The sequence below is a fragment of the Pristis pectinata genome, chromosome 32, assembly GCF_009764475.1.
Source record: "Pristis pectinata isolate sPriPec2 chromosome 32, sPriPec2.1.pri, whole genome shotgun sequence".
NCBI classification, from domain to species: domain Eukaryota; kingdom Metazoa; phylum Chordata; class Chondrichthyes; order Rhinopristiformes; family Pristidae; genus Pristis; species Pristis pectinata.
In genome coordinates, this window is record NC_067436.1 from 6470490 (window position 1) to 6490792 (window position 20303).

Consider the following 20303-nt stretch of genomic DNA (forward strand, 5'->3'; position numbering starts at 1 on the left):
GACTGGTCAAACCCAGGGAGCTTTCCACTGGGTCTTGACTGAGCACCATGTTTAGGATAGGGTGTTCGGTGTAGGCATTCTTCCAATTCATTGCCTCCGTTGAAAGTGATGTGGTGAGGGAGCAGGGTTTCTTGAAACCATGGGGATTTCTAGGAGGTCTCAGTGGACAGCTAAGTGTGGGCTGTTGATGATTTTGATGTCCTTAGCCTGGAACACCAAGATTAGGAGCGGCACGGTGGTGACGCTGCCTCACTGCTCCAATGATTCAGGTTCGATCCTGACCTCAGGTGCTGTCTGTGTGGAGTTTCTTCCTGTAACCATGTGGGTTTCCTCCAGGTGCTCTGGTTTCCTCCTACACCCCCAAAACAGTGGGTTGGTAGGTTAATTGGCTGCTCTCAATTGCCCCTAGTATTAGGTGAGTGGTAGAATCTAAGGGGAAATTGATGGAAATGTGGAGAGACAAGAGACGGCAGATGTTGGAATCCGGAGCAACAAACAGTCTGCTGGAGGAACTCAGCAGGTCGAGCGGCATCTGTGGGAGGAAAGGAACTGCTGACGTTTCGGGTTGAAACCCTGCATCAGGACTGAGAGTGGAGAGGGGAGGTGGCCGGTGTAAGGAGAAGGGCAGTGGTGAGACAGGAGTCCGAGGCGACTGGTGGACTGAGGAGGGGTGCAAGATGATAGGCAGGTTGTGCCAGGTAGGGGAGGGGAGCTGGTGTGGAGTTGGAAGACAGTGGCAGGTGAATGAGAGATGGAGGCAGAGAGGGAGAGAGAGAGAGAGAGGGAGAGAGAGAATGAGAGAGAGAGAAAATATATATTAAGAGGCAGATGGAGAAAGGTGTGGGGAGGGGAGGGGGAGGGTTGGAGACGGCTACTTGAGGGAGATAAGCAGGAACACAAAGGGCTGCCAGTGCTGGACTCTGATATATGAAGGATGTGAGAATGGGAACCATTAGGGGAGAGGTGTACGGTAGATGGAACCAAAACCAGATCTGGAAGGGGTGGGGAGAGCCTGTGGATGAACTGTGTGAGGGAAAGGGGGCAAAAATGGGAGGACGGGAGGAGGATCAGAAAGGGGATGGGCAGGGGCAGGGGGATAAAAACAATCTACCCGAAGGGAAGGTTACCTAAAATTGGAAAACTCAATATTCACACCATTGGGTTGTAGACTATCTAGGCGGAACACGAGGTGCTGCTTCTCTAGTTTTGCATTGGGCCTCATCCTGGCAGTGTAGAAGGCTGAGGACGGACAATTCAGCGTGGGAGTGGGAAGAGGAATTGAAATGGCATGCATCTGGGAGCTCGGGATGGCCATTGTGGACTGAGCACAGGACTGGGTGATGGAAATGTCGGTTAGGGTAGGATTAAAGCAAAGATGGGGGGTTGATGGTCAGCACAGACTTGGTGGGCTGAAGGGCCTGTTTCTGTGCTTGTATTGTGGAGGGTCGTGGCTGTTACGTGACAGCACTCCCCCTACCAGGTCGGACGACAGCACTGCCACACCTGGTTGGAAGACACGCCACTGCCAAGGTTTGGCCCCGCCCCGCCCCACCCCACCCCACCCATCAGCGCACACCTGACCATTGGCCTTTGTAATCGATTAGTCCTTGCTGGCACCGGGCTGTTGGCCTTTGTAAATTACCTGGGCTGGACCCCCCAGCCCTCCAGCACTATAAAGAGGGCCACATGTGCTCAACTCTCCCTCCTTTTGTCTCCGAAGGATGACCATGCTTTGCTCCAGGCCAAGCATTGTGAAATGGTGCTGGAGAAATCGTTGGTGAGGTGTGCACTGTTAAAGGATTGGGAGCATCTTAGTTAGTGTCCCTGGTGGCACAGAGCCGTGCCTACACTGAGTCAAGCCGCGGCGGTTATCGTATTGTTTTTCCTTGATTGTCTGTACCCAGTTTGTTGTGCGTATTTTACCCCCGTTGCAATTTTCCCATGCTCGCTATCAACTGTTCGTGCGTGTGTGTGTGTGTTATTCCCGTCATCCTTTCCCCACGTTCGTCTTCTGCAAAGAAATGATTTATCTCTAAGACTGTGTTCCGAGTCCTCGCCTTCTGAGACCCCGAACCTGTTGCACAACTGTGCTGTACCACCCTCTGACTATTGATAGAGCTCTTGCTTAATAGACCAGTTTCCAAACCCATTGTGAACCTGCCCAGAGTGCTAACAACACAAAGCCTGCTCTTCCATTGCAATGTCTCAAAAATAGGCTCGAAATGTCATTGGGGTAAAAATAAAGAGCAGTCCTTTATTCTGATTGGCCATGCGGGGTTATTAGCCCACCCATTCGTTCCCACGTGACCAGGTGATGTCACCCTCCCTCTGACGTCAGGGGGGGAGCCGGCCCCGCCCCGTGAAAAGACTGACACCGTGGGGAAGGGATCCGACCGCTGTCTCTTCAGCACCATGTCCTCCGGGCCGGCTTACAACGACGAGAAGGGCTCGTCTCTGGGGGAACCCGAGTACGGACACGACCCGGCCAGCGGCGGCATCTTCTCCAGCGACTACAAACGGTAACGGGCGGCAAAGAATAATGACAATTAAAGGGCCCGGGGGGGGGGGGCTGGCGCCTTTAAGAAGGGGAAAGGGTGGGTGTGCGCTGCCGGGCTGTTCCGGCGCACGCTTGAGCTTCAGATCTTTATGCATTTGGCTAAATGCAGATTTTAAATGGAGATGCAAAAATAATTACTGGCGGTGCGGGTGGCGGGGTTGCAAACGCCCCCCCCCGTTCGGGAGTTGCGGGGAGATTGCAGCAAAGATGGAGTGGGGTTGCGGAGAGGAGAGGAGGGGAGGGGAGGGGGGGTTTGCACAGCCCATCCGCCCCCTGAGCCGAGCTGGGGAAGGTACCTCGCTGTGGATCCATGGAGATGGATTGGCCGGGGAGGGTGAGCACAGAAGGGCGCTGATTGCCTGTGCAAGCCCGGGCTGAGCTGGCGGAGGAAGCGGATGGTGCAGAGGAAGCCGGCGGCATCCACCCTGTGCTGGGCCCGTTGCTGACAGCGCCCTGGCAGACCGCCACCTCCTTGCAAAAGCGTCCCTGCAAGCTTCAGGTTGCAAACGGTTCCTGTTGCAGGGGAGTTCCCGTGGATGCGTGACTTGTGCCTGCTCTCTGATTTCCTTCTGGGGCTTCTCCCACTGCCTGTGAAGGGGTGCCGGTCCCCGAGCCAGATTTGCATTTTAATAGCGCCCACCCTAATCTCAGCGCCCCAAACTGCCTTAGTGGAATACTAGTGAAGCGCAGTGTTGTGACGCAGGCATTTTATTATAGAGAAAGCTCCCAGAAATGGTGATTTCCCCGAGTAATACAGCATGGAATCAGGCCCTTCGGGACAACTCGTCCACTCTGACGAAGATGTCCACCTAAGTTGGTCCCATTTGCCTGCGTTTGGCCCATATCCCTCTAAACCTTTCCTATTCACGTAATTAAATGCTTTAATTAAATGTTATAATTGTACCAACCTGTACAGCTTCCTCTCACCCACTCACCCCCATGTGAAAAACTTGCCCCTCAAATCCCCTTTAGATTTTGGAGACCCAAGATAAGGTCAAATATCTTTATTAGTCATATGTACATCGAAACACACAGTGAAATACATCTTTTGCGTAGAGTGTTCTAGGGGCAGCCCGCAAGTGTCACCACGTTTCTGGCGCCAACATAGCATGCCCACAACTTCCTAACCTGTACGTCTTTAGAATGTGGGAGGAAACCGGAGCATCCAGAGGAAACCCACACAGACACGGGGAGAACGTACAGCGGCAAGAATTGAACTGGGGTCGCAGGCGCTGTACTAGCATTATGCTAACTGCTACACTGATTGCAGATGCTGAAATTTGGAGCAGCAAACAATCCACTGGAGGAACTCAGTGGGTTGAGCAGCATCTGTGGGGGGGGGGGGGGGGGCAGGGAAGGAATTGTCAGGCTGAAACTCTGACGTAGAGTTTTGACCCGAAACATCAACAATTCTGTTCCTCCTACAGACACTGCTTGACCTGCTAAGTTCCTCTAGTGGATTGTTTGTTGTCCTTTAAATTTTTCTCCTCTCACCTTAAACCTATGTCCTCTAGTTTTAGACTCCCCTACCCTGGTGAAAGGCTGTAATTATCTACTGTCTACACCCCTCGTGATTTTATATACCTTTATAAGGTCACCCCTCAGCCTTCTTCCCTCCAGGGAACTGGAATTGCTTTATTACTGTCACATGTATCGAGGTACAGTGGAAAACAAGCCTTGCATACGGTTCATTTCATTACACAGTGCATCCAGGTAGTACAAGGCAAAACAATACAGAATGCAGAATAAAGTGTAGCAGTGACAGAAAGTGCAGCGCAAGTGGACAATAAGGTGGAAGGTCATAACGAGGTAGATTGTGAGGTCAAGAGTCTATCTCATCCCATAAGGGAACCATTCAATAGTCTTATCACAGTGGGATGGAAGCTGTCCTTGAGCCTGGTGGAATGTTCTTTCAGGCTTTTGTATCTTCTGCCTGATGGGACGGGGGGGAGAAGAGAGAATGTCCTGGGTGGGTGGGGTCTTTGATTATGCTGGCTGCTTTACCGAGGCAGCGAAAAGTGCAGAGAGTCCATGGAGGGAACATGAGATTCTGCAGATGCTGGAATCTGGAGCAACACACACAAAATGCTGGAGGAACTCAGCAGGTCAGGCAGCATCTATGGAGGGAAATAAACAGTCGCTGTTTTGGGACTCAAAGTGTATACTGTTTATTTCCCTCCATAGATGCTGCCTGACCTGCTGAGTTCCTCCAGCCCTTTTTGTTTGTTTTTCAGTGAAGGGGAGGCCAGTTTCCATGATGTGCTGACCTGTACCCACAACTCTGTGCAATTCCTTGCGGTCACGGGCAGAGCAGTTACCGTACCAAGCCGTGATGATCCGGTACCAATCTCTCCTCACTCGATGTGGTAATGTTTTGGGGATGATAACTGAGCCTTGAGGAAGAAGGAGGGACTGTTCACCTGGTCTCTGGAATGGTTTGATGCAGTCTTTCACCTGCCATCTCGGCAGTAGTGCCTCAACTGCAAGAAGGCAGCTCTGACAGATTTGCACCCCCAGGGTGTAAGCCAGAGTGTAGAGGACCAATTCTGAGGATGCCATTCCTGGACGGCACAGTAGTGCAGCTGGTAGTGCAGCTGTTTCCCCACTCCAGTGACCCAGGTTCGATCCTGACCTCCAGTGCTGTCTGCATGTTCTGTGACTGTGTGGGTCTCCTCCTGGCGCTCCGGTTTCCTTCCACATCCCAAAGACGTGTGGGTTAGTGAGTTAATCGGCCGCTGTAAATTGCCCCTAGTGTGTAGGTGAGGCGTCAAATCTGGGGGGGTTGATGGGGAAGTGGGAAGAATAAAATGGGATTAGAGTAAATGGGCATTTGTTGGTTAGCATAGACCTGGTGGGCCGAAGGGCCTGCCCTCATGCTGTATGACTGAAGCACTTTCGAAGTGTAATTGTTGTAATGTTTGAAATGCAGAAGGCAATTTGTGCACAGGAAGATCCCATAAATGGCAGAAAGCCTTCAATAAAGGGCCAGTCAGGAGATTGTTAAGCAAGTTTAGCGTGCACGGCACCGGGGGTGATGTACCGGTGTGAATTGAAAGTTGGTTAACAGACAGCAAGTTGAGTAGGAAATAATTTTAGGTTGTCAGACTATGAACAGTGGAGTGCCACAGGTTTATGTGCTGGGACCCCCTGTGCTCAAAACCTATGTCAATGAGTTTGAGTGGTTCAAGTATAATGTATCCAAGTTTGGCAATGATACAAAGCAGTCCCTCAGTACTGCAGTGGTATCTTAATCTTTCTCTGTGCTCAAGTCTCTGGAGCAGGACTTGAACCCATTGCTTCCTGACTCAGGGAGAATGCAGGCAATAAAGGCATACTTGTTACTGTTTGTATTTGGTCAACTTTATGACCGTTGTGGACGGAGATTTCTGCAGGTTTGCATATGACAGGTCGGAGCCTGTCAGTGAACCTTTCCAACTGTTGGGCAGGAGGTGGGTTCAACACGGGGACATTCCTGCCCTCTGTTTCTGTGTCCCTCTCTTGACACATAGCGAGAAGTTGGTCTTTTTCTTTTGCCCTCCCTCTTTCCCAGTCTGCAGAGTGGCAGGAGTTTGAGCTGTGCTGGACATGATCAATGCTGGCGGGTGGGGGTGGTTCCCACTCCCACACCCACACCTCAGCACTAACACTGGCCATCGAGGCAGCGGGAGAGGAATGGGGGGGGGGGAGGGGGACCTGGGAGAGTGGGGAGGGGAGGAGCAGTCTGAGAGCAGGCAGGTAGGGGTCCGATGTTTGAGGCAACCTGGTGGGCCACCATTAGCTGATACCATGGCCATGCTTGGGGTCCCATCCCACAGTTTGGGAAGCCCTATCCAACATCGACCTTGCATGATAGTAGCATTATTTTTAGGTGTTAAATCTATACCATCCCAATTTAGGATGTGCTGTGTATTGAGAAGTGGCGTTTTAGGAGGATGTAGGAGATACTTGCGCATGTGATTCAGGACGTGGGGAGGAACTGCAGTGATGCAGGGCAGCGGTGTGGGGCAATCAGAGGGAAACATTGCAGAGGTATTGGGAGCCCAGACCGCGAAGGGCTTTAAACCTGTGGCTGAGAATTCTGTAATGTTTGTTCATTCATACAATGCGGACGTTGTTAGCAGCTGCCCTTGTTTTACTTATTCATTCGTGGGCGTGGACATCGCTGGCAATGCCAGCATTTTTTGCCCATCCCTAATTGCCCTTGAAGTGAGAAAACAAGTAAGAGTTGACCACGTTGGTTGGTCTGTTGTCACACAGCAGGTGAGTGTGGCAGGTTTCCTTCCTGGAGAACTGATGAGTTTTTTGTAATATTCTGGTGTTTTTATTGTCTCATTGCTGAGACTTGCGCTTCCTTTAAATTTCTTCGTTATTTTATAATCCAAATTATTTAATTATTTGAATAATTTAAGTTCAGCTGATGCCCTAGTGGGATCTTGTGTCAGTGGTTGCTAGACCAGTTGGTGAACCACTCTGCTGTGGGAGTTGGTGGTGTCGGGGTGCTGGGAAGGTTGGTGAGGGAATGTCGACGGGTGATTAAGATGAGGTTTCTTTATTAGTCACATGTACATTGAAACAGCGAAATGCATCTTTCGCGTAGTGTTCTGGGGGGCAGCCTGCAAGTGTCGCCATGCTTCTGGCACCAACATAGCACGCCCACAACTTCCTAACCTGTACGTCTTTGGAATGTGGGAGGAAACCAGAGCACCCGGAGGAAACCCACGCAGACACAGGGAGAACATACAAACTCCTTACAGACAGCAGCTGGAATTGAACCTGGGTCACTGGTGCTGTAATAACGTTACGCTAACCGCTACACTGCCATGCCTGCCCCAAGTGATCATCACAGGACCGAGTGATGAGTGATCATCACAGGAGTGAGCACCAACAGCAGGGCTTCAGATGATCTGAACCGATGGAACATGGAGAAGTGGGTCTGTGAAGGGTCGGCTGTGCAGCACTCCCACCAGCGTCAAAACCTTTGAGTCGAGTCCCATTCTAACGTCTTCACCACACGTTCCCAGGCACTGTTGAGGGAATGCCGCTCCTCACGAACAGTGGAGCTGCCTTTTGGACGAGAGATTAGACTGAGGTCCCCTCCGCTCTCTGGGTGAAAACATCCCAAGGCAACTTTCTGAAGAGTAGGTTGTCCTGGCCAATGTAGATACTGTCTAGACAAAAAACAGGGACTGACCATGTTGCTGTTTGTGGGAGCTTGGTGTGCAGAAATTGGTTGTTACACATCCGCATTCCGACAGCGGGCACACTTCAGCGATAAGTCGTTGGTCGCAGTGATCTCTGGACGTTCCGAACTGTGTCGCAAGTTGCTTCGGTGGAGCCAAGATGTGCTGAAGAGGGTGACGGTTTGGGTGGACGGGTTGGAAGCGTGTGATGTAACGGTGACGGGTCTTTGTCATAGGGTGGAGGAGTGGAAATCTCACGTTGGGATCGAACTGTGCAGTTTGCAGTGAAACTGAGTGGGTGGATGGGAGACGGAACTGTCGGCGTGGTTAGGGAGCAGGTGAGGCGCTGGGAAGGAGCTGATCGGAAAGACTGCGGCTGGGGAATGGTGGGACTATGCATGGGGTGAGTGTCTCTGGCAGGGTTAGGAAGAGGGTGGGGGATCGTTGCTGTGTGAACAAGGCAGTCTCCAAGTCAATTCTGCCCTTCATGATAAACCAACCCACTGTTGCTGCTTCTGACTGAGGGCCAGTCAGGGCAGGCTAGTCCTCAAGGGGAGGTGAGGATACAGATCGGAAGGATGAAGAGCAGGAGTTGGAATCTGACCTCTCCCCTCCCTGTCCAAGCCTCTGATTTCCAGTGGCTGTCACCAGTGCTGGAAGGATCTGCTTCTTGCTGGTGTCCATTAGAAGAACAGTTGGTCAGGGCACAGTATGAAGGTCACGGTCAGACCAGGAGGAAACCCTGTCATTTTAACCACATCCTCTAAGCAACGCACAAGATGCTGGAGGAACTCAGCAGGTCAGGCAGCATCTATGATCTCTGTTCTCCCCTCTCCCATCAGGCAGAAGATACAGGAGCCTGAGGGCACATACCACCAGGCTCAAGGACAGCTTCTATCCCACTCTGATAAGACTATTGAATGGCATCAACCTTATATGATGAGATGACTCTTGACCTCACAATCTACCTTGTTATGACCTTGCACCTTATTGTCTATTTGCACTGCACTTCCTCTGTAGCTGTGACACTTTACTCTGTACTCTGTTATTGTTTTTACCCTGTACTGCCTTGATGTACTGTGTAATGAATTAATCTGTGCGACCAGTATGCAAGACAAGTTTTTCACTGTACCACGGTACAAGCGACAACAATAAACCGACACCAGTGATGGGAAATGGACAGTCGATGATTCAGGACCCAAAACGTAAACTGTCCATTTCCCTCCATAGATGCTGCCTGACCTGCTGAGTTCCTCCAGCATCTTAGGTTCTGCACCAGATTCCAGCATCTGCAGTCTTGTGAAACCCTCCTCCAAGCCCAACGCAACACCCCACCAGGCTGGGGTAGATAAAACTGTGGCCACCACATCTCCAGGAGCTATTTATACCATACATCGTTGGTTTGGGCACTTTGTTGTGGTCACAGTATTGTACATTTCCTTTGCTGTTACACCAGCACAGCTCTTTTGAAAGTCAGTCGAGTTTATTGGAATTGGTTTATTATTGTCACTTGTACCAAGGTACAGTGGAAAAACTTGTCTTGCATATTGTTCATACAATCAATTCATTACATGTTGCATTGGGGTCATACAGGGCACCAACAATAACAGAATGCAGAATAAGGTGTTAGTTAGAGGAAGTGCAGTGCAGGTAGACAATAAGGTGCAAGGTCATAACAAGGTAGATTGAGGTCAAGAGTCACAAGAGTTTATTGTCATATTCACATGCATGCACAGGTGCAATGAAAAATTTACTTGCCGCAACATCACAGGCACATAGCATATAAGCAGCATTAACAAGAAAAACATGAATTAAACATAAATCATACTCAAATTTTTACAAGAAAAAACACAATCAGAACAACAGAAAACAAAATCCATGATGCTGGAGGAACTCAGCAGGCCAGGCAGCATCTGTGGAGAAAAGCAGGCGGTCAATGTTTTGGGTCAGGACCCTTCTATAGGACCTGAGGAAGGGTCCTGACCCAAAATGTTGACCACCTGCTTTTCTCCACGGATGCTGCCTGGCCTGCTGAGTTCCTCCAGCATCATCGTGTTTTTCATCTCGATTCCAGCATCTGCAGTCCTTTGTTTCTCAACCATAAAGTCCATTTTGGTGCAAAACAAAATGAAAAGGAAAGTTGTGCCCATTTTATCCCAGAAGGATAGCATTGTCTCACAGCAACAAAAGATCCAGCAGCCACAACGTGCTATTGTTTCTGGGAACTTTACCCAGGGAGTTTTCTCATAAAAGTTGCTTCATGTTTTGGTGAAACAGTTCTCTATAAGGCTGGAACAGAAATAAAGTGTTGGAAGAACTTGACCAGTCAAGCAGCATCTGTGGAAGGAGAAAGCAGTCAAGGTTTAAGGGAGTGTCTCAGATCTTGGGGAGAGTGGAGGGGTTACAGTTTTCAAAACAGGTGGGGGGGAGTGAGGTGCAAGATAAAAGATGATGTGGTGATTGGTTAAGACATATGGGTGATCAGGAGCACGAATACCGATCATTAGGAAAGCACTTAATGAAACGAGCTGAGAAGGGCCATTAGCAGGATAATGGGAAATAATGAGGGCAGTTTACCCGACATTGGAAAGTTCAGTGTTCAGTCCTGAAGGTGGCAAATTGCCCAGATGGAAGATAAAAATATTCCTCTGGTTTACATTGGACCTCACTATTTGTATGTTTGCTTAATGGTTTGAATTTGCCTTATTTTGCTTTGGTGGGGGAGGTGTGTTGGGGAGTGGTGGTCGTGACGTCTCTGCTGTAGTTTGTGGGACACCTTTGACGAAGTGGTCGTCCTTTTCCTGTGCATCACTTTTGTGTCCGTCGTGAAATCAAACAGCGTATTGTCATATAGAATGTCTCCTTGGATCATTTTAAGAAAGGCACAGGTGATACCTCCCTTCGTTTAACAATGAATTCATTGATCTCTCATGCTGTCACTTGAATATTAATTGATGTTGAAGTTTCTGCTCTTCACTGAAGGTTTTTACAAAAATAAGATGTCACGTACATTGAAACACAGTGAAATGCAATTGTGTGTAGAGTGTTCTGGGGGCAGCCCGCAAGTGTCGCCTTGCTTCCGGCGCCGACATAGCATGCCCACAACTTCCTAACCCGTACGCCTTTTGGAATGTGGGAGGAAACCGGAGCACCCAGAGGAAACCCACGCAAACACGGGGAGAACGTACAAACTCCTTACAGACAATGGCCGGAATTGAACCCGGGCCGCTGGCGCTGTAATAGTGTTACGCTAACCATTACACTACCGTGCCTGATTCACAAGTTGCATCCCCCTTTAACTTGCTATTGTTGTAATCTCACTGTTCCCTGGTTTGTAAAGGTTGTAAGGTGATTGTCTGTTGCTTGTTATCAGGGAGAATCCTTACTGTAATTCACCTGTAAAACCTTTCTCTTTATGTACACAGGCTGTTGGCATTCCTGGCCAAGTGGTACTTGCTATCGATGAGAGAACAAAGGTTTTGTTGTCTCGTTTAAGAGGCATTTAGACCGATACGTGAATGGGCAGGGAATGGAGGGATACAGACCGTGTGCAGGCAGATGGGGTTAGTTTAAGTTGGGATCATGGTTGGTGTAGACACCGTGGGCCGAAGGGCCTGTGCTATACTGTTCTATGTCCTTCTCATAACTCTCAATCCACCATTTTAATATGGTCAGCAAACTTAGAAATATAACACACAATTTCTCTTATATTGTCAATGGATATTGTGAATCACTGGGGCTCAAGCACTGATCCATCCTTTAACATTGAGATGATGATGAACTTCTGAGTGTTTGTAATCCTCTACGCCAGAGAGAGCTGAATGCTGAGCCACTGACTATTCAGGGCTGGGATAGATCTTTAGCTGGACAGTGGAATCAATGGTTACAGGGATCAGGCAGAAAACTAGAATTGAGACCAATGGTCAGATCAGCCATTGGGCAGCACAGTGGGTAGAGCTACTGCCTCACAGCGCCATAGACCCGGGTTCAATCCTGACCTCCACCACTGTCTGTGTGCAGTTTGCACATTCTCCCTGTGACTGCGTGGGTTTCCCCTGGGTATTCCAGCTTTCTCCCACATCCCAACGATGTGCAGGTTGGTGAGTTAATGTCTGTTAATGTGCAAGTAATTGGCAGAATCTGAGGTGGTGTTGATGAGAGTGTGGGGAGAATGAAATGGGATTGGTGTAAATAGATGATTGATGGACAGCATGGGCACAGTGGGCCGAAGGCCCTGTTCCTGTGTGCAATCGGATACCTTTACTACGTTTAAGAGGCACTTAAGTAAGCAAGACATAGAAGTCAGGATCAGGGTTAGGGTTGAGGTCAAGGTCAGGAACAATGGGGGACACAGGGATGTAGACACAGGAACATCCATGCAGCCCCTGAAACCTGCTCCACCAGTTGATAAGACCATTGCTAATCTGATTTTATTCTTGACTTCATCTTCCTGACTTGCCTATGGACCACAGATCTGTCCATCTTGGCCTTGAACATATTCACTGGACTGGCTTTGACAGCCGGAGTTAGAGAATTCCAAAGATTCACTATGTTCTGAGAACATCTCCATCTTGTGGATAACCCCTTATTCTAAATTCCCCCCATGAGGGGAGGTGCCCCCTCCTTATCTACCCCATCAGGCCCCCCCCTCAGGATCTTGTATCTATTATCACCTCTCACTCTTTGAAACTCCAGTGAGTTTAGACACAACCTCCTCAACCTTTCCCCGTGGGTCAACCTCTTCATGGAATCAAACTAGTGAATCTTCTTTGCATTACCTCCAATGCAAATAGATCCCTGCTTCCACAAGGAATTCAAATTCCAGTGAATCTCCAATAATCTGGCATTCCAGTGGCACCAGACCAGTGGATTATCAGATGTTACTTCTATTAATACCCAAATACTTATTTTTACATGCTGTGCTATAATAAGTTTTCCTGTGGATCGAGTGAGTTTAAAGGCAGCAGGAAATAGAACCCATCAATTTTAGCTAGCAAGTGTAGCCCCTGTTGTTCCTGACCTTGACTTCAACCCTGGCTCTGGTTGGCTGAGGGGTGACCTGATAGAAATATATAAGATTGTAAGAGGTGTAGATGAGGTAGGTAGTAAAATATCTTTCTTTCCATGATTGGAGTATCGAAACCAAGAGGGCGTATTTTTAGGCTGAGAGGAAGGGGGTCGAAGGGGAAAGTTTTTAACACAGGGTGGGTGATATCTGGAACTCGCTGCCAGAGGAGGTGGTGCAATCGGATACCTTTACTACGTTTAAGAGGCAGTTAAATAGTCATGGCATGGAAGTCAGGATCAGGGTTGAGGTCAAGGTCAGGGACATCAGGGGCTACACTGAAACATTCCCTGACTCCGGTCATTGCCTGGACACCTTGTTCTGGCCGCCCATCCCTCTCGCAGTCCTTATTCACATTTCGCACTCTGTAAGAACAAGTAAGCCAGCGACGGAACCATCAGGATTTCCAAACAATGTTGGAATTTCGCTGTTCGCTCAGTAGCCCAATGCTCTGTGCAGTTGTTGCAATGCTACTTTCATCCTCCATTCCCTTTGCAATAAAAACTAAATATTTATTTGCCTTCCAAATGCTGGTATCTGCATTTAATTTTCTGTACTTAATATATTTTTGATGACCAGAGAGGCCTAGAGGCCCAAGTCGGTGGTTCCCAGGTTGATAGGATGGTGAAGAAGGTGTACGTCATGCTTGCCTTCATAGGCTGGGACATAGAAGATGTTGCAACTTTATAAATGACCCAGTTAGGCCACTTCTGGAGAATTGGGTGCTGTTCTGCTCGCAGCACTATCGGAAGGATGCGCTTGCGCTGGAGAGAGTGCGGAGGAGACTGAGGAGGATGCTAACTGAACGGGAGGACTTCTGTTATGGGGGGAGATTGGATAGACTGGGCTTGTTTTTCCCCAGAGCGGAGGAGGCTGAGGGGTGACCTGAGAGGAGTACATAAGATTGAGAGGCATAGATCAGTAGAGAGTCAAGATCTCTTTCTCCGTGGCCAGAGTATCAAAAACAAAAGGGCATAATCTTAGCTCAAGAGGAAGGAGCTTTAAAAGTGGATCTGAGGGGAAAGTTTTTTTTAGACCGAGAGTGGGTGGTATCTGGAACTCACTGCCAGAGGATGTGGTGGAATCAGAGACAATTAACTTTAAGGGGCATTTAAATAGGGAAGGCATAGAAGGATGTGGACAATGCAGGTAGATGGGGAGAAAAGGTCAGCATGGATCAGGTGGGCTGAAGGGCCTGTTTCTATCTGTACAACTTTGAGCACACCTGGGCCCCTCTCCATCACAACATTTTGTAGTCGCCATCAGAACAATATTCTGTTTATTCTAAAACGTAGATAAGGTAATATTTCCTCCCCATTTTTCTCTATTTATAAAATCTTTGTCCAGTCAGTTAAAATTGTAGACTGTTTTAAGGAAACAATCCTGTCACAGAACTACATCCTGTACGTAAAGCATGAAAACATTGCTCCTATGCTTGGTTCAGCTCGGAGTTTTTATGTTTTTTATTTGGAAAAATAAGGAATATTTGCATATTAAAAATGATGTCAATCAAGCGATGCGTCAACTCTCGGACTCTACAAATTGGAATGAAATTTGGAACTCTAATAATATAAATTCACAAACTCAGGTATGACCTTTTAATTATTTTTTTGACAAAACCTGCATTTTCTTTTGTGTAATTGCTTCTCAGCCCCCACTTGAGCCTGTGAGAAAGATACTGGCTGTCTACTCTATCTATGCCCCTCAGTTTCTGCTGCTCCAGAGAAAACAACCCAAGTTTGTCCATCCTCTCCTTATAGCACATGTCCTCTAATCCAGGCAGCAGCCTGGTAAACCTCTTCTGCACCCTCTTCAAACCTCCACATCCTTCCTCTAATGGGGCAACCAGAACTGTATGCAATACTCCAGATGTGGCCTAACTAGAATTTTATAAAGCTGCAACATAACTTCCTCACTCAAACTCAGTGCCTTGACTAATAGAGGCAAGCATGCCATACGCCTCCTATGCCACCCTATCAACTTGCGGCCACGTTCCTGGTGCTATGGACTTGGAAAAGGCTCTGTGGAGAGAGAGAAGCAGAACAAAAGGGTCATGGAGTCATAATTATAGAGTCATACAGCAAGGAAGCAGCCCACACTGACCATCAAACACCCATTTACACCAATTCCATTTTATTCTTCCCGCATTCCCCTCAACTCCTCCCAGATTCTGTCACCCTGTACTTGGGGTAGTTTACAATGGTCAGTTCACCTACCAACCCGCATGTCTTTGGGAGATGGGAGGGAACCGAAGCACCCGGGGGAAACCCGCACAGTCACAGGGAGAACATGCAAACTCCACACAGACAGCATCTGAGGCCAGGGTTGAACTGGGTCTCTGGCGCTGTGAGGCAGTGGCTCTACCAGCTGTGCCAGCACTGAAACATTAGCACCACTTTCTGTTTTTACTTTGGATTTCCAGCATCTGAGGATTTTTTAAAAATTTGAATTTCAATTTCGATGAGTGTTTCGATAGGCAAATGCCGACTTCCATCTAGTTGCACTTTGCAGAGACTGAGAGTTGATGCTTCGCTTGATTGAACTTTTTACTTGAAGGAAAATGAATGAAAATGTAAATTCAGCTTAGTTGGCATTTATCCCCATCATTGAGACTTAATGCTGAACTAAAAGCAGTTCTGGTATGGCTTTGGCTGTTTTTCATCTGAATTTTTTATGCATCAGTTAATTAGATTAGATCTTTTTATTAGTCACATGTACATCAAAACACTGAATTGCATCTTTTGCGTAGAATGTTCTGGGGGCAGCCCGCAAGTGTCACCACGCTTCTGGCACCAACATAGCATGCCCACAACTTCCTAACCTGTACGTCTTTGGAATGTGGGAGGAAACCGGAGCACCCTGAGGAAACCCACGCAGACACGGGGAGAACGTACAACCTCCTTACAGTGGCTGGAATTGAACCTGGGTTGCTGGCGCTTTAAAGCGTTATGCTAACTGCTACACTACCATGCCTTTAAAAGCAAAGAATTCAAGTCCCACCTGGTTGTGACTTCTCACAGCAAAGCATTAGGGTGGTTCCCTGAGCAGACTGTCCAGACCATCTGGCAGAATGTCTCACTGCCAGAACTTGCCAACAAGCACCAAGACCTCAATTGGCTGGCGCTGAGAGGGGCCCTCCCAGTCAGATCTGTCCTGTATGGTTGGGGCATCACCCCCAGCGCGTGCTGCCCCCGGGAGGACTGCGCTGGGGACGAGACGGTCGCCCACCTCTTTGTGGGCTGTGGGTTTGCGAGGAGGGTGTGGCGAAAGATGCAGTTGTCCTTGTCACGTTTCATCCCTGGCAGCTGAGTAACAGAGGATTCTCTGATTTACGGGCTGTTCCCGGGGACACAGAGACGGACATCACCTGCTGCTGGAAGGTCATCAACTCGGTGAAAGACGCCCTTTGGTCTGCCCGAAAATTGTTGGTCTCCCAGCACTGCGAGATGTCTGTAGGGGAATGCTGTCAGCTGGCACATTCCAGGCTGCAGGAGAACGTGCTGAGGGACGCACTGAAGCTGGGTGTAGCCAGCGCGAGGGCTTGGTGGGGAAGGACGACAACTTAGGGTTCTCCTGCCACAGGAAAAGGAGGGGCAGGGTCAGGCGAGGAAGCTGCTCAAATGTTGTAAATATGGGATTGGGGTATCACCCCAGGGAGCCACATGAGTGGCATCGGTGCTGTGTTTTTTTATATATATAAAAAGGTAACACTAAGAATTGAACTGTACACGAATATAAAGGTTTGAACTGTTTTATTATTGTATATAGTTTCTTTAATTATGAATAAAGTTTATTTTGAATAAAAAAAAATTAGCCCTTAAATAGCCCAATATACCCTCTCCTCCTCACCAACTGATGGGTATTTAGTGCGGGCTCCACCAGTACTGCCGACATCCAGTGAATGGACTCCCAGTTCACTGGACCCAGTTGTGCGGGAAGGAGGCGTTGCATCTCAGCAGGGCTGGTTCCAACATCCCCGAAGGTTTGCTGCCTTGAAGGAGAACTTGAGCTAATTTATCCAGGGGAGTCTGACTGGAACAAAGCTTTGGAGAGGAGATACTGTGTGCATGGTGGATGGGGAGAGGTGAGTGGTAAAGATAAAGTAGCTGAGCAACTGGGGGGATCAGTTGGGAGAAAGTGCAAGGAGGATGAAGGTGAGTTTAGGGCAGATGATATTTTATACAAAATATTAAGAGGAATAGCCAGTGCCTCTTTCCCAGGGTACCAATGCTCAATACAAGAGGGCATGGCTTTAATGGGTGGGGAGATATCAGAGGGAGGTTTTTTACCCAGAGTAGTTGGTGTATGGAATGCACTGCCTGGGGTGGTGGAGGCTGATACATTGGTCAAGTTCAAGGGATTGTTAGATAAGCATATGGAGGAATTTAAAATAGGGGGATATGTGGGAGGAAGGGGTTAGATAGTCTTAGGTGTGGTTTAAAGGTCGGCACAACATGGTGGGCCGAAGGGCCTGTATTCAGCTGTATTGTTCTATGGTTCTATGTGGGTTGTGGTGTCTAAGGGAGACACAGGGTTATGGCACAGTGGGAGTAATGTAGACTTGACTCAGAGTGGAATAGTTTCTGAACACACTTGACTACATCGTTTTCAAGAGGAGGGAAAAAAGGGTGGCAGTATTGACCAATGAAAATAAGAAATGTGCTTGAGGCTTCGAAGAAATTTGTTAGAAAAGGAACAACAAATTGGTATGTACTATAGGCTGTAGGGTATGGGCAAAATATGGGGAATGAATGATCAGTTTGTTCACTGGGTTCATTGGGGCACTTGGATTGCTCAGCTCTAAGTGGAAAGGACTAAGAGGGGAAGGAGTCCTGCAGTTGGAACTGGAGACACGAGAGACTGTCGATGCTGGAATCTGGAGCGAGAAACTGACTGCTGGAAGAACTCGGCCACCTGAGGCAGGGCCTTGACCTGAAACATCGACAGTTCCTTCTCCCCCCACAGATGCTGCTTGACCCGCTTGAGTTCCTCCAGCAGATTGGTGTTTTTTTTGGCTCTGGGATTGGAATTTTGCTCAGCACCACTTTCCTGTGCTAATCCCATTTTCTTTGATTCTCCTGATTACCAAAAATTTTAGATTGATATATTTTTACATTTTTCTGTGAAGCCACTCAGGATTAAGCTGGCACATGAGAGAAAATGGGCACTGGGGAATAACATGAGGAAATGGGATTGTTCTAAAAAGCAGCATAGACTGAGTGGGCTGAATGGCTTCTTCCTATGCTGTGAGAAAATATGATATCTGTGCTCTGTGGAGTGACGTCATCAAAGGACATTTGGATAAGTACATGGATAGGGGTTTAGAGGGATGTTGGCCAGTCACAAGCAAATCAGACTAACTTGGTTGATACCATGGTCAGCATGGACTAGTTGGGCCAAAGGGCCTGTTCCCCTGCTGTAATACTCGGAGTTTATAGGGAAGGTTGCCTTTTGGGAATCCTGTTGCTGTTGGCTTGGGGCAGTGATGTTCTATTTTGGTGATGTTGGTCAAGGCAGAGGTGTTGACAAAGGACGACTCCTTACAGCACCAGGAGGAGACCATTCAACCCATCAAATCAATGTTGGCTCTCCGAGCACACCCATCAATCCTGCCGCCCCACATCTCCCTCTCGCTCACCCATCAATTTCTGCCTGAAACTCCACACGGCAGCACCGGAGGTCGGGACCAAACCTGGGCTGCTCTAGCATGCGTCAGGTGGACCAGACTGGGGAAGGGGGCAGCTGGGCCTGTAGTTTCAGCTCCTGACTCTTCCTGTCCTCCAGGAGCTGGTCTGGAGGCTGCAGGGAGAGAGCAGTGGCAGATTCAGACACCAGAGGAGAGGGAAGGGATGCTGGGGAGGTGGCTCTGAGATTTGGTCCCGGTGACGGTGAAGGAGCGGCGAGATGTTTCCAAGTCGGGACGGTGGTGGGGAACCTGCAGGTGGCGGTGTCACCATGTGCCCACTGTTCTTGTCCTTGGGGGCGGCATTGGGTATCGATGACCCAGAGGGGTGGGTTCCACTGTGCCCCTCACTGGTGGGACAGGGCTAGCTCGCTGAAATCCCCACAGCCTGTCCATCACACCCACAATTCCTCCTGCACCCTGATGACCCCTGACCTGGTCCGCATGTGCCAATCCCACTGAGGCAGCTCCCACACCCACGGCACAGTTGCCGCTGGCACTTCACCGTGATGGTCACTACCTTCTGCACCGGACATCCTGAGCAGTGAGGTTCTCTGTGGGAGAGGGAGGGTCAGGGGGTGGGTGTGGGTGATGTGGGGAGTGGGGTAACTCTCGGTGCTGACGGAGCCGGACTGAAATGCTGCCCAGTTTAACACTGCAGAATCAACATCCTCTTCGTAATTACTGTTTAGTTCCGGCCTTAACCACCCGGTCATTATTAACTTGTCATGAGCCTACTCTGTGCAAATTGACGGCAGCATTTCCTACAATATGCTGAGGTGGTGACGGGGGCTGTGGAGACGATTCTGCTCCTTTTAACCTCGTACCTCATCCTCCCCATTACCCTCCCTTCACACGCCCCACTGGGCGATCCCTGACTGTATGAGACCCATTGGCTGCAAACAAATCTCCGTCTCTGAACCTTCCAGCAGACTGGTTCCCTTTGCCCTGATTAAATACCTCGAAACGAAACCTGCTGAGATGTTGACAGTCAAGTAATCGTCGGGGGAACGGGAACCCGACACCTCACAAACAGACTTGCCCGTGTGTGGTACACACACAAACACAGGTATGTACAAGCACCGATTCCAGTAACCCACGGCAGAATACAGCAGGGAGTTGGTGAATGCCGTGACGCCTTCCTGCTACAAACCACCAGTCTTCATGGTCTATGCATTGCATCAAAACTGGAGGCCATTCAGCCCATTGCTCCCATACTAACTCATGGACCAATCCCCCACTTACTTTCCTGTAACTTCTGCCTTTCCCGCCCGTCAACTCCTGACCCGCTGACTGACACTCCAAGGGCTAATGATTAGCCCAGACACCAGGGAAAGCGGGTAGGGACAATTCTGATTAACCGACTGCGACGGAGGAGGAAAACAGGGAGAAAGTGCAAACTCTACACACACTGCACCTGAGGCCGGGATTGAGCCTGGGTCACTGGAGCTGTGAGGCAGCTGCACTACCCGCTGTGCCGTTTCTGCACAGCTGGTAATCAATAATTCAATGTTAAATTCACTATTTTTGATTTGGGATAAGTGAGTGAATTTGTATTGAGATTATTTCTGACTTTCTTGCTGGTCTTTGCATCTGCCAACCCTTGCCTCTGATCTGATGCCATCTTACAAGCCTCCACACACTATTTCCCCCCCCACCAAATCGGACATCCAAGGACCTGTACCACTGTGGGATGTCGGTGGTCTCTGGGCCAGTCATTAGCCTTTAGCTTCCATCCCTGGAATGGATTACTTCCTTGTTAACAGATTTCTCTTTGTGTGAGTGTGATGTGTGCATCCATTTCCTGTGTTACAACAC

At 48.9% G+C, this 20303-nt stretch overlaps 1 protein-coding gene across 3 annotated transcripts in view; it reads left to right on the forward strand.

Annotated features, from left to right (window-relative positions):
• Positions 1-2346: 2346 nt before the first annotated feature.
• LOC127585242 (AP-3 complex subunit beta-2) overlaps positions 2347-20303 on the forward strand; it is a 128735-nt gene continuing 110778 nt past the window's right edge. The window contains exon 1 of one of the 3 annotated variants that reach the window (XM_052042547.1): positions 2347-2519. In XM_052042547.1, the coding sequence (XP_051898507.1) occupies positions 2413-2519 (107 nt within the window). In that variant the 5' untranslated portion in view covers positions 2347-2412. The remainder of the gene's footprint in view (positions 2520-20303) is intronic. The other 2 variants (XM_052042545.1, XM_052042548.1) reach the window with 2 other exon arrangements.